The 17170-nt window shown below is 35.3% G+C and overlaps 3 protein-coding genes and 1 long non-coding RNA gene across 4 annotated transcripts; 1 reads left to right on the forward strand and 3 right to left on the reverse strand.

Annotated features, from left to right (window-relative positions):
• Nucleotides 1-668: 668 nt before the first annotated feature.
• Nucleotides 669-4100, reverse strand: LOC111482234. Its single transcript, XR_002718165.1, has 3 exons — nt 3941-4100; nt 2467-2566; nt 669-1475 (listed from the first exon to the last, which is right to left on the reverse strand). It is a non-coding gene; the product is annotated as an uncharacterized LOC111482234 (long non-coding RNA).
• Nucleotides 4101-5560: 1460 nt separating this feature from the next.
• LOC111480747 (uncharacterized protein At4g06744-like) lies at nt 5561-7912 on the forward strand. Its single transcript, XM_023125910.1, has 3 exons — nt 5561-6137; nt 6861-7366; nt 7544-7912. Exons 1-3 carry the CDS (start codon nt 5858-5860, stop codon nt 7808-7810), a joined length of 1053 nt encoding a protein of 350 aa, XP_022981678.1. The 5' UTR covers nt 5561-5857; the 3' UTR covers nt 7811-7912.
• Nucleotides 7913-8779: 867 nt separating this feature from the next.
• LOC111479995 (UDP-glucose flavonoid 3-O-glucosyltransferase 7-like) lies at nt 8780-10743 on the reverse strand. The gene has a single exon (XM_023124943.1). It carries the CDS (start codon nt 10474-10476, stop codon nt 9043-9045), a length of 1434 nt encoding a protein of 477 aa, XP_022980711.1. The 5' UTR covers nt 10477-10743; the 3' UTR covers nt 8780-9042.
• Nucleotides 10744-11643: 900 nt separating this feature from the next.
• LOC111481297 (CBS domain-containing protein CBSX1, chloroplastic-like) lies at nt 11644-16009 on the reverse strand. The gene is made up of 8 exons (XM_023126728.1): nt 15519-16009; nt 14906-14990; nt 14753-14817; nt 14301-14349; nt 13753-13805; nt 12763-12878; nt 12200-12257; nt 11644-12085 (listed from the first exon to the last, which is right to left on the reverse strand). Exons 1-8 carry the CDS (start codon nt 15735-15737, stop codon nt 12011-12013), a joined length of 720 nt encoding a protein of 239 aa, XP_022982496.1. The 5' UTR covers nt 15738-16009; the 3' UTR covers nt 11644-12010.
• Between the last annotated feature and the right edge of the window lie 1161 nt (nt 16010-17170).

The raw sequence follows: 17170 nt of genomic DNA on the forward strand, positions 1-17170 counted from the left end.
GCAGATATTGTTCGTCATCATCCTTACGATTTTAAAATGTGTCTGATGCTTACATCCTTTATAAGGAATGTTTAAACACGAGATTAAAAAAAAAAAAAAAGTAAATTAAGATTTAAAAATAAAAATGGGAAAGAAAAGGGTTCCTCACGCGGGGATTGGAAAATCAAAAAAGGACAAAGGAAGGTGCAGACAGGACAATGCTTTACTTTGACCCAAGAAAGTTGTTATACCAAACTCACGCTTTCAATTAGGGGCCTTCCCCCTTCATTTTATACGTTACCCTCTCTTTTTAGGCCCGTTTTTTTAAAATTAATTCATCCATCACAGTCACGGTGACTAGAATGGTCATTTTTTATTCATCGTTTTAGCAGATTTCTCTATTCTAAGGATAGTTTTGAAAGGTTCATGAACGGTTAAGGATAATATTACAACTTTTGAAAGAACGAACAACGTTTGTTTGTATTTTTTTAGCTAACAGGAAGAACCCTCCTTTATATCTCTCTGATTTCTCGAGGTCAAGTGTACTACCAGATTGAGGATCCTAGGTACGAAAAGCATAATTCAAGAACGTATGTCAAAGTTTGTGTATTAAATTTATAATCTAACCTTATAAATACATACATATTTGATAACTCTATTAAAATTACTCAAATTTTATTTTTAGTTCAACGACATTTAGAGGGAAAGAAGAATTTGAAATATCTGACCTCTTGATGAAATACATGTCGAGATTATATAGCTGAGTTTGACAATTAAGCAAGTCATCCTAAGACAAAAAAAAAAAAAAAAAAAAAATGATACTAACTAGATTTATGTTTAGCTACATGTGTGTCTATGTGTCTTCTCATGGCTGCCATTGCCACCCACCGTTCAATTGAAGAGAAGAACAAAACATTCCTTATAAAAGTATGAAAACCTCTTCCTAATAGACACGTTTTAAAACCAAAAGGTTGATGACGATATATAATGGGCTAAAGAGAACAATATTTACTAGCGATTGCTGCCATCCTACGCCCTCTCTCGCTGCTAACCCTTTTGTCACCTCAGCTCAAAGCCCAATCCAGCAGAATCAACAACCCAAGATACTAAACTTATAGGAACAGTTGAACTACCAATCCGCAATTCCTATATCTTCAAAACGATTTCAATCTCCAAACACCATCTCAGATCCATCAACGTCGAATTAAACACGGTGATAAAGAAGAACCTTCAATTCCTTAAAAAATGAGGTGCAAAGCTTTCAAAGCTACTTCAACCACCATCCTTTTGGTCAAAAAATGGCAATTGTGTTTGATTTTCCCCATTTCATTTGTATGCTGAGCCTTTAAGTGAATAGATGGGCAGCCATTGATGGCCTATTAGTTGTCGTCCAAAAGAAAAATTTTGTGTACCTTTTGAAATCATGCCCCACATGGCCTTTGACCACCAATAACTGGATGAGAGTGACCAGCTGGGCTCTGTTTCTTTTGACTCCCCTAATTTAAACAAAACTTCAACCACTCAGTTTAAGAGGAGGATAAAAGATGGAGCAGAAGGGGGGGAGCATGTAAGCAATGAGTAGCCTTCATTTAACAAATGATTTCAACTGCCAAACATAAATAAAACAAGATGATGAAATGAGACCGTACAGTCAACCCTAGCATTAACATCTTTGCTATCATTGCCTTCAAAGAGGGGGAAATTTTTTTGATTTCTGCCAGCACACCATCTTAGAACTTGCTGTCGAAAGTTACTACTTAACTCTAAAAGTGACATAAATGACGTTCTTAGATTTGATTAGTGGTAGTACTTGGGGCAAATCAATCCACCTGGGTAGCAAATTATAATATAGAGCAGCTAAGAACAACGCCATACACTTTAGTGTTTGACTAGCAAGTAACTCTTAAGGACAAAACTGGAATGGATTCTAATGAATCAATTGAATTGATAAAATACTTTCAGCTCAACTAGTTTTGCTGTCTACTTCTCTCATGTTCTTGCCATGTCAAACATCTCGAAAAAGTTAATAAATCGCCTACATGGTTTGGATAGAAAGATTGCATTACGTAAAATTATCAAACATTGATCACAGATTTTTAAGGGACCGGGTGGGATAACTGAAAGGTCACATAAATAATGTGGTAACCCTCAGCAAACAGAACACAGCTCAAAAATGGTGTAAACATACTCAGTCACTATGATCAGTCATCTAAGGAAAGAAACTCGCAGTAAGAAGGCCATCGGCACTATGATGTAAACCAGTAAGAAAAGAATTTAATTTAAATAAAAGTCTAGTTGTACGACTTTACAACATTGTAGTGTTTTGTATCAATTATCAACATGACTTTACAACATTGTAGTGTTTTGTATCAATTATCAACATGAGTATAGCTTAACTGACATAGTACTATATTCTTGACCAAAATGTCAAAGGTTTGAATATCCCACAATGTTAGAACAAAAAAAACTACATGCATCCATTTGCACCTGAGGATTAGGATCAAGCAACATGCATCCACATCAATGAAGGCAGTAAATCCCAATATGCATCCGAATACTTCTTTTTTTGCTATTACATGTTCTTTTCCTGTTACCAAAACAATCATGGACAACATATATTGTCAATCTGAGTATAGATCAACTAATTAAGGTATTAAATCCTCAACTAAAAGGTAAGAGATTGATCCTCACTCCAACTTAAAAAAAAAAACTACTCCAGTCGTGAATACAAGATTAAAAATGCATATAGTGTTTAATCGTTCAAACTTTGATGGAAAAGGAGAAGAATGACGCTTTATACCTATGCTCATACCCCCCCAATACTTTTTTGTTTTGGTTGGTTCTTTTTTTCCCTTTTTCTTTCCTACCCCAAGACAAAGGGAAATGGTCATCAGCGCTTTCTAATGAATGGAGATTGGAGATTATTCTATTTAAAATTCTCTACAATGATGTTCAATCTCTACACTTAGCATTCCTAGTTCGTGAAATGAAGTCATGCTGATTAAATCTTTTAGTAAACCTAATGGAAGAAGAATAACAGGAAAAAAAAAACGATTAGACCTTCATTTTAATAAAGAATAAGTGACAAGATTAATGAAAGATAATGCAGCAAGAGATATGATCATTTCCTCAACAAGAATTTAAATGGAAAAATGATTGTCTAAACAATCATCAACAAACTAATGTTAGCTTTCCATTAAACTCCGAACTGAAAATAGCAGAGGAGTCAGTTAGCTTTGATCCTCTAAACAACTCCTGGAATTTCAACAAACATAGTGGAAACAAACCCCGGAGTACAAAATCTAGCATACAGGGTGACTCCTTAGAAGAATATCGAAATGGGACTTGGGAGCTTACAGAAGAGTACGTGGTATTTAGTCATACAAAACAATGGTAAAAGAAACATAGCAGAAAAATTCCCAAGTATTACAACTAATTTCAGCTTGGATGGCAAACAAATATCTTTAGAAGGATCGACTTCGAATTTGAAACAACGTACAATCTGCTATGGTATCTAAGACAATGAATGAAGGAGCAAACAATGGATAATCGACACTGCATTGGATTGAAATGTAGCTAGCTCTTGCAAATTTTTCATAATCAAGAAAAGAAACAAAGCAGGCTGTGAACAAATAGCATATTGACAGGCTCAGTCCTGCGGCTAAACTGCTAACAATTATTGGAATCGAGAGGGGAAGTGAAGATACTGGAAATTATCCGTTGAAAAAGAAATAAACAGATTTACTCCTTCCCACGATGAATCAAATGCAGGAAGGCGAGTTGAAACTCAACTTTTCCGACGGAAAAATAACCAAATGATACGAAATTTCATGCTAAGAAACGATTCGCATACACTACATTACATAAAACAGAACAAACAATGGATTTCGAAACAGAAATTTCAGGTAACCTAAACTAGGCAGAGAGCATTGAAACCGCCAAGAGAAGGAAATTACAGTACCTCAACGACTGCACTGATCGTAGGGATTTGGCACCACCAGACCGCCCGGAGGACGCCGCCACCGCGGGTTTCACCGTCACTTGATTCGATCAACGCATTCGCATCAAGGATTTTACGAAATACAGAGATCAGATTCAACAAAGATTCTTCATTGGACCAACCATTTGTTTCAAGATTTTATAAATTATTGATTTCAAATTCTATGAAGTTTAATTGAAAAATTATTACAATTAAAGATTAAACAATAAAAAAATAAAAAAAAATAATAAAAAAAAGAGACTTACCTTCATAAATTAATAAAAATATTTCTAATTTATCTAAAAAATAATTAACAAAATTTAAAATCTCAATAATAATTTTATACCATATAAAAAAAAACACACTATATAAGTTAATATTTTATTTTAAAAATTTAAATATATTTATAGTTAATACCATATTAAAAAAATATCAATAAAAATTTAAAAGTACCGTTATCGTTACTGTTACCATTACCGAGCTTAAACTAGGTTTTGAAAATATCATTTTTACAGTTCTTGTGCATGGATGTTCGAGGTAGATGTCTTTATAGCCATCTACTATTACATTTATTTTTGCACGCATTGGGTCCCTACAGAGATTTCTTCCTATTATATATATATATGTATATGTATGTATATCGGAACAAGGTGGGGTCGAGGACGAAAAACCTCATATTCGTCTTCATCCCTATTTAGCTAACAGAGAATCTTCATCTGGTTAAAGTGAATCCCTAGAAAATTAATAAATATTTCAACACCACCGAGCTAAGTGGGCAGAAGGTGGAAAAGGGACCACGAAAATATCGTTGAAAAGTCCTTAACTAGTAATCATTGGCCCTTATTCCTCCTCCGAGACTATAGATAATATATATACGTCCACTTAGGAATTTGGAAAAATTACGACAAGTCGTCCCAAGAGCTATAGTGACTTCTTGGCACCTTCACCACGTGAACTTCTTTTGTCTCGTACCATCAAATCATTGTTATTAGTATTATATATTCCAATTCTTACAAAATAGACGTTTTTTAAGCACTCTTCAATAAATAAATGGATGATCTTTTAAACTTAATTATTATTATTTAAAAAAAATATTATTTTATTAATATAAATAATAATTATTAATTATTTTAAGCATTTCTTAATGTTGGAGGATGAAAGTCGCACGTCGGCTAATTTAGGGAATGATCATGGGTTTATAAGTGAGGAATACTAACTCCATTGGTATGAGGCCTTTTGGGGAAGCCCAAAGCAAAGCCATGAGAGCTTATGCTCAAAGTGGACAATATCATACCATTGTGGAGAGTCGTGTTCGTCTAACATGGTATCAGAGCCATGCCCTAAACTTAGCCGTGCCAAGAGTCGTGTTCGTCTAACATGGTATCAGAGCCATGCCCTAAACTTAGGGCGCCAACAAAGGACTCCAAAAGGAATCAAGCCTCCTCGAATGTACGAAGGCAGTCAAAAATGACTAAGACTTAATACCATTGTGGAGAGTCGTGTTCGTCTAACACTTAATACCTCTAAACAATTTTTAAATGGTAAAAAAAAACTCTATTTAACACTTTCCCCCTTCTTTCTCCTCTTCCATTAACAGCCATGGCGTCTTTCTCTTCTCTTTCAATCCTCCTCCTCCTCCTCCTCCTACTTCATCCTCCTTCTCCGGCGGCTGCCCGGTCCGCCTCCCGGGAGTCACTGGAAATCATCATCGGGGGTGGTACCAAGAATCCGGACCCGAATCCAAAATATCCAACTCCAGCGCCGGAGTATCCACCGCCAACACCGAAGTATCCACCACCAGCACCGAAGTGTCCGGCGCCGCCAGAGTTCGAGAATGAGCGGCTGAGAAAGTCGTATTTCGTGATACAGAGGCTGAAGAAGAAAATCACCGGCGGGAGGATGGACGTGGTGAAGACATGGGACGGGAAGGACGTGTGCCGGTACAAAGGGTTCCGATGCGACCCTCTTCTGGTGGAGAAAGAGAGGGCTGTTTCTGCAGTGATGTTTAATGGCTTCAAATTTGAAGGTCCAGAGCTCTGTCTTGAAGGATTCATGGACGAATTGGACGATATCGCTGTGTTTCACGCCAATTCCAATTTCTTCCTCGGCCCAATTCCAAAGAAAATCAATCGCCAACGATTCTTCTATGAAATGGATCTCAGCAACAACAAGCTTCCAGGTTCGTAATTCTTTCAATTTCACTCAAATCCGTTCCATTCGATCAACCACAACTCAAACAAATCTAGTAAAACTTAGAATTAATGATCTCCACAATGATATGATATTCCGAAGAGGCTTTGGAATGCCAACCATCCTCCCCTGAGACCTATAGAGCCCTTGAACCGTCTCTCCTTAATCGAGGCTCAACTGCTTCTTTGGAGTCCTCGAGATTAAAGTACACTCTTTGTTCTACCGTTGAGGATTCTATTGACATGGTTAAGTTAAGAAATATCATGTTAGAAATAACAACTTTTGTCTTGATGACTCTCTTGACATGGTTAAATTAAGGATATGTCTGTTACTATGTGTTAGGAATAACGATTCTCTAAAATGGTATGATATTGTCTAATGACTTTGTTGACACGGTTAAATTAAGGGCATGTCATTATTACTATGTTAGTAATAACGATTCTCCAAAATAGTATGATATTGTTTGAGGACTCTATTGACATGGCATGACTTTGTTACCATGTTAGGAATAATGACTCTCCACAATTGTATGATATTGAGGGTTTAACCCTGATACCATGGAATAATGATTTTCAAGAGTGGTATAATATTGTCCATTTTGAGCATATGTTCTTGTGACTTCGTATCAATGGAGATTTTATTTATAAACACATGATCATTTTCTAAATTAACCGACGTCGGACTCTCTTCCAACAATTCTCAACATTTACAGGCGGGTTTCCGAACAACGTTCTAGGAGCTTCACTGTTGACATTCCTAGACCTCCGATTCAACAATTACTGCGGCCCTATTCCAAAGCAACTCTTCAACTTAGATATAATTAGTGCGATTTACATAAACAACAACCAATTCAGCTCAGCTCTGCCCAGCAATCTCGGCAAAACTCCGGCCAGATACCTGACCTTTGCTAACAACCAGTTCACCGGCCAAATTCCGAGAAGCATAGGCGACGCCAAGAAGACAATGGAAGAAATCGTGTTCTTCAACAACAAATTGGACGGGTACTTGCCGTGCGAGATCGGTAACTTGGAGAATGCTGTGCTGTTTGACGCCGGAAAGAATCGGCTCACCGGTCCGATTCCGCTGTCGTTTGCTTGCTTGGCTAAGGCGGAGCTGTTGTACTTGGCGGACAACCAGTTGTACGGTCCAGTGCCGGAGGAGATCTGTAAATTGCCTAAACTCGGCAACTTCACATTGAGGAATAATTTCTTCACTAAGGTACAACGCTGACTTTTCCTTCTAATAATTTATTTTTTATTTTTTTAAAAAATTTTGAAAATAGAATTAAAATTTTTAAATAGTAACAAATTAATTATTTTTTAAATATTACCCCCAAAATTAAAAATTTATAAATATATTTTCTATTATGTTTAAATATTTATGATTTTATATTAGGTGGGACCTATGTGCAAACAATTGATAAAGAAAAAGATTTTAGACGTTTCGAACAACTGCATTCCCGGGCTTCCAAATCAGAAATGCAAAGAAGACTGTGAAGAGTTTGCCTGTAGACCTAAATACCGTGGGAACGACAAGTCGTTCACGTACATTCCTTGCAAAAATAATTACTATCTTCATTCACACGTTTCGAAGCCCAATGATAATGTAAACTATGTGTCGCCCAAGAGAACCTATGCTGCTCTTGCTCCCGACCCACAATAGTTTTAATTAATTTAATAAATAAACTTTTAATTGTATTAAGGGGAAAAAAAATGTTATATGCCCTTTTAATTGTAATATTATAAGGTTGGTGTTTTTTTTTAATATATAGTTTTAATCGTAATATGATGAGGTAATGTGAGGAAGCATTACGTCATCACTCCCTCGTCATGCTGATCAAAATGGGCCAACAACATGAAAAAGATGGATCACATTTCCACAAATTCATTTATTTATTATTATTATTATTTGGATAAGGAAAATAAAAAGTAGTAAAAGCCAATTTCAACCACAATATTTCTTTTCCATAATTTAAGACCCAAAAAGGCAATTGTTTTTGGTTTATTTAATGCAATTTTATTTTATAATTAAAAAATAAAATAAAAGAGACAAAAGTTACCCTCAAAATACTTTTCTGTCACACTTGTAATTATAAAATTAGACCCTCGACGAGTGCAAGGGTTAGAATTTGCCCAACCTATAAGCTAAAGTTGAGAGAGAAATTGACTTCTAGCCATAAGCCTGCACCTGTCTATAGAAAGCTCAGTTTCCATTGCCAATGTTCCAAGTGTAAGTAAGACCCCAATCCTATTGTTAATAGATATTGTTTTCTGAGCTTTCTTATTTAGGCTTTCCCTCAAAGTTTTAAAAAGCGTCTACAGAGAGAGGTTACAACAAAGCTAAGAGAGAAATTGACTTCTAACCACTTATGGCTTTGTTCCTTGTAAGAAGCCTGCACCTGTCTATAGAAAGCTCGGTTTCCATTGCCAATGTTCCAAGTGTAAGTAAGACCCCAACCCTATTGTTAATAGATATTGTTTTCAGGGCTTTCCCTCAAAGTTTTAAAAAGCGTATAACAGGAGAGGTATATATATATATATATATATATATATATATATATATATATATATATATATATATATATATATATATATATATATATATATAGCATGCATACGAAAGTACAAATCAAGCCCAAGATCAGCCCATATATTGACATAAATTTAAGTGCGTGAGGACAAAGATTTAATATTGTGTTATATATGGTTATATCAAGCCCAAGCTCAGCATGCTCAAATGCTCATTGTGTTCTTCATATGTATACATATTTCTGGTTACGGAATCACCACTTATTCATCTAATCCTTCAATTACTAGAACAGCAGAGAGTTATAAGATAGTGATATGATAAGAAAATTCAGTACCTTTCTGTCTGGTTATTCTTGAACAAACCATTCAAATCCGAGACCTGATATCATCAAAGAAGGCCTTCAAATCAGAGAAAGATGATCCACCATCTTCAATGGCTTCCCTTGCCTGAATTCCAAGCGCTTCTGCTCTGCTTCTCATGCCTTCAGCTTCTTCCCCCACCATAACTCGGTTCACTGCCTTCTCGATCGCCTCACTCGTTATCAAATCCTTCCCAGCTCTTCCCCAATGCATAGCACCGACGCTGACTCCGATCTTTAGAACATCCGTTATCAGCTTCTCATTGTAGAATTGTTCTGCAGAATTTGGCCATGTGACCATTGGCAACCCAGCAGTCACTCCTTCCAGAGCTGAATTCCAGCCACAGTGAGTCACGAACCCGCCGATCGACCGGTGATCGAGAATCAGCACTTGTGGTGCCCAGCCTCTTATGATCAGCCCTTTCCCTTCTATTCTCTTCTCAAATCCTTCTGGCAGCCACTCTTCTTGATCATGAATCTCCTTCCTCACAACCCAAATGAAGTCTTGACCTGTAGCTTCAAGGCCCTTGGCAATTTCCAGCAGCTGGGAATTGGTTAAATTAGCGAGACTTCCAAAACTTACGTAAAGAACCGAATTAGGGTTCTTCGAATCCAGCCATTTTAAGCAATCATGTTCATCAATGGATACAGAATCTCCCCTCTGTGCTTTATCTTCCTTAACATTACTGTACAGAGAAAGGGGGCCAATATGCCATGCTCTTCTCCCCATAACATTCCTGTAATAATCAGCATACGCTGGTTCAAGCTCATAGAAACTATTGATGAGAAATCCATAACATCTGGATTCAACTTCTTTACTCGCTCGATAAAGCTTAATGAAATCCGTTTCAACCTCTTCTTTCAAGAATCCCGGCACTTGACTACGAGTTAATTTGATTTCATGAGGCAAATTAGGGATTACAAAAGGTTCTAAATCAGAGGATACCTTATCGAAAGGCCGATTCGCGATTATACTCGCCGCCGCGCTCAGAGAAAAGAAGCAAGTTCCATGAAATACAACCCTAGGAATCCCGTATTTTGCAGCTACGTCGGTAGTCCATGGAAAGAATGTATCGGCAACGAGGCAGTGAGGGCGATGCTGTTCGAGAATCCGATCAATTTCAGGCTCTAACATGGTGGTTGCCCTAAAAAAACTCTGGAACATATCCGGTGACCTAGCCAAATCGAGACTCTCGCAACCGTCCGGCAATCCAACGGTCGCTGAGGGGAAATTTATGATAAGAAGCTCGATTTCGCGGCCTGGATGACCGGAGTTGTTGATCGATTTGGCTAGGCGTGGAGCGTTGAGAGGGGTTGTGATAATGGAGACATTGACACCGCGAGAAGCGAATAGTTTCGCCATGTCTATGGCGGGGATCGAGTGGCCCTGCGCCATGAAGGGGAAGAAGAAGATTCGGAGTTGGGTGTATTTGGAATCCATTAGAGAGGAGAAACAGGGATTCGCAGAGATAGAAGCGGGAAAATCTGAGGAACTCTGTTGCTACGATCATGGAATTTAATACTGCAAATTGGTCAAGAAGGTGGAAGAAAATTGGACCCCTTCGCTCCGATTCGTCAAGTCTCGCGCTGAAAATTGGTACCAATCAACGGTCACCACCCGTTTCTTAATTGACTCAAATGTTTTGTTTCTAGAACCTCTTTAAATGTTACTCTTACATAATTTTGTTGATTTAAAATTAGATTTTATTTCAAAAGTTGCCTTATTAAAAACTAATTAACTCAATCCCAAAAAAGATTTATCGTGGTTGTTAATGGAGTAAATTCAACCAAATATAGTTCCTCTAACTTTTCTAATTGAACTAGAGCCAATATGAATGGATCTTGTAACAAACCCACAAACAAATCCATTTATATTACTTGAATAAAAATTTAAATTTCTTTTTTTCATACGATAAATTCTTAGTCACATCTTTATCGTAAAAATTACATCTATTTTCGTCCAACATTCTAATGAAATAATATATTTTTTTTCTTTTAATCATATAGGCATAATATTTTAAATGGAAAATAAAAGTCAAAGCAAGAGTCAAAGAAGTTGATTGCATTTGGCTTGGATTCCCGACGACTTGGGTGACGTGGCGTGCTTCAATGACTCGAGACAACTTTGGTTTCAAAGTCCAGGTCAGAGTCAACCATATACCCATTTTTTCTCGTCTCACGTCACATGTTTTTGAAACTCTGGCAAAATCCTTACTTCACACGCCATGGTGATGACCAATTTTATATTCATATTCCCTTGAAAAAGTTCATATTCCTCAATGATGCAGCATTTGACATTGTTTCTTAACCCAGAGAGCAACCCTACCCCTATAATACTTGGTTTGCCTTAAATTTATACAAATTCTAACTCGATAAATCCGTTCGAAGTTGAAAACCTAAACAAAATCTAAAAAAGTTCACGAACTAAAATAGATTCTGTGATACGGGCTATTCCAAGTACCTAAGAAAGCTCAGAAACTAAAATAGGTTCTATGGTACGGGCTATTCCAAGTACTAGACACTCTCGTTTAAGCCTCAAGTTCGTTATCGTAACTCCTAATTGAATCTCACATTTACAGACGCCATCTTACATCAGAACAAGATATCCTTAAAGCAGTAGAAAAATACTCGCAGATCATATTCAAAACGTTCAGGGAAATCTAAAGAATGAGGTTCCAACAAAAATGACCCAACTTCATAATGAAATCTAATAGCGGGTCGACCTGAAATGCTGGGGATACTCAAGTATTGACATGGACCAACATTTCGTAGTTGGGAGATTGGGAAGAAGAATCTTAGAGCATCAATGAACTTCCATTTTTAAAGCTATAGTTTGCTTGAGGACGGAATCCACAACTTCAGGAACAACCCAACCATGTGTAAACTATAGGATACTATATTCATGATCTACAAACAATGCTAAGCTTTTGTGATACATGTTTACCTCGGAGCACCACCAGCCAATGTTTCTAGAATTATGTCGACCCTTCCGCAGCACGTTTTATCTGCAATGCTGCTCTAACAACATTTCCCCTAGTAATGATACCCACCTGAAACATGAAAACAGAAACAAATAAGATGGACGGCCATGACTGAGGGAGCTTTGAAAAGTTATTACATTACACTTTTAAAGTAGAATGGAAAAGAAAAAGAAATATTCCTACCAGCTTGCCATCTGCATTTACTACTGGCAATCGACGATATTTTGTTTCGAGCAACAACCTAAACAATTGAAAATTCAAGTTAGTTAAAACAATGGTTTCAAACTTCGATAGCCACAGATTAACTTGTAAAAATGGGTAAACTCTTGATTCTGCAGTCTTTTCTCCAAAATGTGTCATTTGAACGATGCTTTTTGGGAAAGTGGACAAATTTCGCGCGGCTTATGTACACAAAATGAAGAAGTTTGAAATAAAACGAAACACAAAAAGAATGAAGTTTACTCAACCCCCACACACGGTTGTGAGGAATAAATGATGATTGAACAAAGTCACAGAGTAACATGGAAAAGATAGTCTTTTTTTTTTTTTTTTTTTTTTTTTTTTTTTTTTTTTTTTTTTTTTTTTTTTTTTTTTTTGAAGAATGCACATAAAAAGTTCAATTAAATGAAATTATATAATTAAAATTGAAATTGATTAAATATCTTGGTCGAGACATTGAAGAAACCATGGAATATATAGATTCCGATTGAAGGATAATGCAGAAGAGAGAGATATAAAAAGATTACCTGGCAGCATCTTCTAAATTTGAAGTTTCACGAACGACTAGTGGAGCAGGTGTCATCAGGTCGCCGATAACTTTACCATTTGTTTTACTGAGAAGTTTCTGTATCTCATTGAATGTCTGCCACCATATTCAGCAAAAATAAAGATTTATTTTCATTTCAATAAGCAAATGGTGGTGAGCCACCGCTCCACATAAGTCATGGTCATGATCATGCGACTATTCTTTCTCCAAAGAAATTTACTCAATTAAGGGATGCCGATGGCAGAGCTAATTTCTGTGACTCTTCTTTCTCCAAAGAATTTTACTTAATCAAGATATGTCAATGGCAGAGCTAATTTCTGCGATTCTTCTTTCTCCAAAGAATTTTACTTAATCAAGAGATGTCAATGGCAGAGCTAACTTCTGTGACTCTTTCTTCTTCAAAAGATTTGACTTAACAAGGGATGGGAGAGCTAATTTATGAGACTACATAGCTACTTCAATTTTAAAGCACTCTCCTCAAAATAATGTCAATAACAATATGCAAGTAACTATACATATCACGTTCTAAAGATAATTTTGCAGGTATATATGTTTTCTTGTAGCATGTTCGCGGCAAATCGGTGTTCCGTAAAGAACTTGAGCTGCTTACATGATCATTACAAAAGAAAATAGCAGCAGAGTGCTACAATCAAATATATAGAAAATCTCATCAGTTTTTAAACCACAAATGAGTTGTAATGGAATGTAAAAATAAAAAGTAGTGAAAACGACATATTTTATTTTATTAAAAGCAAATAGTCCAAAGATTAATCAGTAATTTTTATGAGGAAAAAAAAATATATAAAAAGGAATATTTTTTATGATTTGGGTTCAACTAATAGAAACCCAACCCAGACAGTTTGGTTGGATTTATTGGGTTTCTGAGTCGAAGCATTTTTTTTAACATCAAATGTCTCCATAACAACAAAAACAAATAACCTGAAGATAAATGAGGGCATTGCTTACATACTTTCCACGAACTGTCCACATCAGGAAACAGATTAGTATCACTTTGAGTGCCACCTAATCTCCAAAAAAAAGGGTGAAACATTATTGGGTAAGATAAGCAATAGAATAGATGGTTACAATAAAGTACAAAGAAAATGATCAGCGAATTGTGAATGAACCTTTTTAGAAAAGTTGTGAGCATTAATGTCAATTTACATGCACCTCAAATAATCTTACCAGACAGCAGTAAAATTGTACTTTATTTGGTTTTTTATAGAGCTTATAATAAGATATTAAGTGGCCACTATAATTGATCACCTACAGCTAGATGAAAATAGCACTATAAAAAAACACCATAATTGATCACATACAAACCACAAAACTTTGTTACTAGTCCACCCAACAAAAACAATTTGAATGAAGCACTTCAACATTTAGGAATCAATATAAGAAGGATGAGTAAAGTACTAGTAATTTAATTAAAACTAAAAAGGACAGAAACCCAATTTCAACAGAAAAATGCGCGAGAATAATTCCTCAAGTAATGGTGATAATCAGAAGTTAAAATACCTGAAATCGAATCAAGTGCCAACAAGTCATAATCTGAGACAACCCCAACCTGCCACAGAAAGCAATTAATGTAAAGGCACTAAAATCCTATAAACCAAATTATTATGACTAAGTAAGGCAGGTTATCAGCTTCAATAGCAGTATGGATTCTTGAAAACAAGTGTACTCTTAACATAAATGGACTAAACTTCCTGACATGGCTTAAGGGTAATACTTCGACCATAGATAGACATACACTCCAACCCCTAAAAAAAAAAAAACTGAAAAATGTCAATAATATGTTTATTTATTTATTTTGTATGACTATCGGCGACAACAAACAGAAGATCCCTTCCCCAGTCCCCTCTACAACCATATCATCAGACTTTGGTAATTCACTTCCACAGTAAGTTGGCAGTTTCAATATAAAACTACGAGCGGAAAGAACAAAAAGATGGAAGGAAAAACTCTACCAAATTCCAATCTTCATCCACAACAGGAAAACCAGTTATTCTCTTTTCCACAAGGGTTTCTAATGCTGTGACCACAAAAGCAGATGAATTAAACAATTATCATTAGCAATTATAATGAAAATAATTAAAATAAAAGCCCTAAATCAACCGCACCTTCATCAACTGTTGTTGTAGGTTTAACAACAAACAGATCCTCCTTTCTAGTCATAAAATCACCAACCGTATATGTTCCTCGTATCTGAAAATCATCATGATAAAATAAGAGCGAGATACAGACGGCCAAGCAGTAAGCAGAAGAATAAAACCGAGGCAAAAATAGCCATAGACAAATTAATGCCATAACATATATCATAGATCTAGCCAAAAATAGGATGAGATTGATAATTGTAAATAGTACTTACGAGCGTCGGCTTCCGTTCGATGTTCCACTCTAAAATTTTGCAGCATAAGCTTAGTCGAAGAGATTCGATGAATCGTTATAAAGGAGAAGTTTAATCTCTCGATTACTTCTCAGCCAAAATGGCATCAAATTTTTGCGGTTATGTTCATAGTTGTTCATATTGGACGAACATACAGATCATAATTAGGCGAAGATACGTGAAGGAATTCCAGAGGATGACATCCCGTTCATTACATTATGCTAAATTACATTAAACCGTCAATTAAAGTTTCATTTCCAGTAGATAACCTAGAGACAGAAACGCCTCCCTGGAAATGAATAATAGAACAACTGCAGCCAAAAGAAAGCGAGAAAGAAATGACAAACCGGAAAGGAGTTGAGGACGCCAGCTCCAGCGGAAGCGAGAACCAGAGGCAAGGGAGGTCCGGCGGAGTTTCGGTCGGAGATCTCAAACCTCTGCAACCTAGTGAGAGAATTAGACGAAGGCAGAGGCCGGCGACACAATTGCTGGCGCTGAGAGTTAGGAAGGTGGTGAGGATAAGCCGGCGCAAGAGCAAGCGCACAAGACAGAGAGATGGAGCTCATTTTGCTTACTGTTCGTCGAGTAACTGCGTTTTCGCCAATGGAAAAAACGAACACAGTAACCTGGGAAGAGAATAGTTGGAAGAATCAATAGCTGATCTACCGAACGGAAGAGAATTACAACCGGAAAAGTTCACAATCAAAGCGGAATCGGAGAGTTAGGTTGTAATTAGCTTCCGTTCCGACTTCCGTATGAGCAAGCAACACTTTCCCGAGAAGAAACGGGATAGCGGGAGAGGAAAATCCCCGTCTGGGGCGGCGGAGATATTTAACGACTTAGTGCGACTTTAATTGACAAAGAACGTGTGATGTCGGGCCTTTCAACTCCGTCCACTGGGTAAAACTCCGATTAACATGTACATTTTGTAAATAAAAAAACAAAAATAAACAAATGGATAAATTAATTTAAAATAATCCTTAAATTTATAATTTCTCCCTCCAATATTTTTTTAAAAGTTTATTAAATTTTTTTATAATTTCAAAAATATTGATCGACACATTTTGAACCTTATATTTTAAAATTAAATGTTATTTTTTAAACTTTTGAAAATACTAAATTATTTTTTAAATAAAATATTAATGTTTCAACTAAGGTATTTTTGGACTTAAATTTTCAGAGTTTTAAATAAGTTCAAATATATTTTTATAAATTTAATATAAATAAAACAGATAGGAATTAATTAAATTAAATTAAAAAACTCTCATCCATTTTTTTAAAATTATTTTTATATAATCTAAAAACTCGATCATTTTTTATAATTATAAATTTTGATTAAATTATTAATAACAAGATTATTATAAATAATGAGTTATTGTTGTATTTTTTGTTTTATATACACTAAGGATAATACCTATTAATATATTAAATTTAACAATGTATTGAAATTAGATTATTAATCAATAAAATTATAAAGTGATGATAACAATGTAATAATTTATTTATTTCGTTAAAATAAATATACGCTTATTTTTTTTATATTTCTTTTGCATATAAAATAGTATTAGTAGATTAAATAAAAATTATAATATTTCGGTTTAATTTTTTTTTTTTTTTTGGTAATGTATGCATTTGACATTATTATTTTATTACAAATATAATTTTTTAAACCACTTGTGAAACTAACTAATATATTAATTGAGTTAAGCATAATTAAATTCAGTGTTTATTTGGAATTAAGAAGTTTAAGATTTTAATATCTTAATAAAACTAAAAAAAAAAAATAATTATGCACAAATGTTTTGTTGCGTGAACTTTGTTATTAATTAATTAAAAAAAAAAACAAAAATAGGATAATTACGGAAGAAAAAGAAAACAATATTTACAGATATTTATTATTTATTATTTATTTATTTTTATTTAAAAAAACTGATTCTTTATTCTTCCGGAAGACCGTCAGTGCCAACTGAAAAAAGTTACAGTTACCGGTTACCTACGG

This window comes from Cucurbita maxima, unplaced genomic scaffold (genome assembly GCF_002738345.1).
Source record: "Cucurbita maxima cultivar Rimu unplaced genomic scaffold, Cmax_1.0 Cma_Scf00001, whole genome shotgun sequence".
NCBI lineage: Eukaryota > Viridiplantae > Streptophyta > Magnoliopsida > Cucurbitales > Cucurbitaceae > Cucurbita > Cucurbita maxima.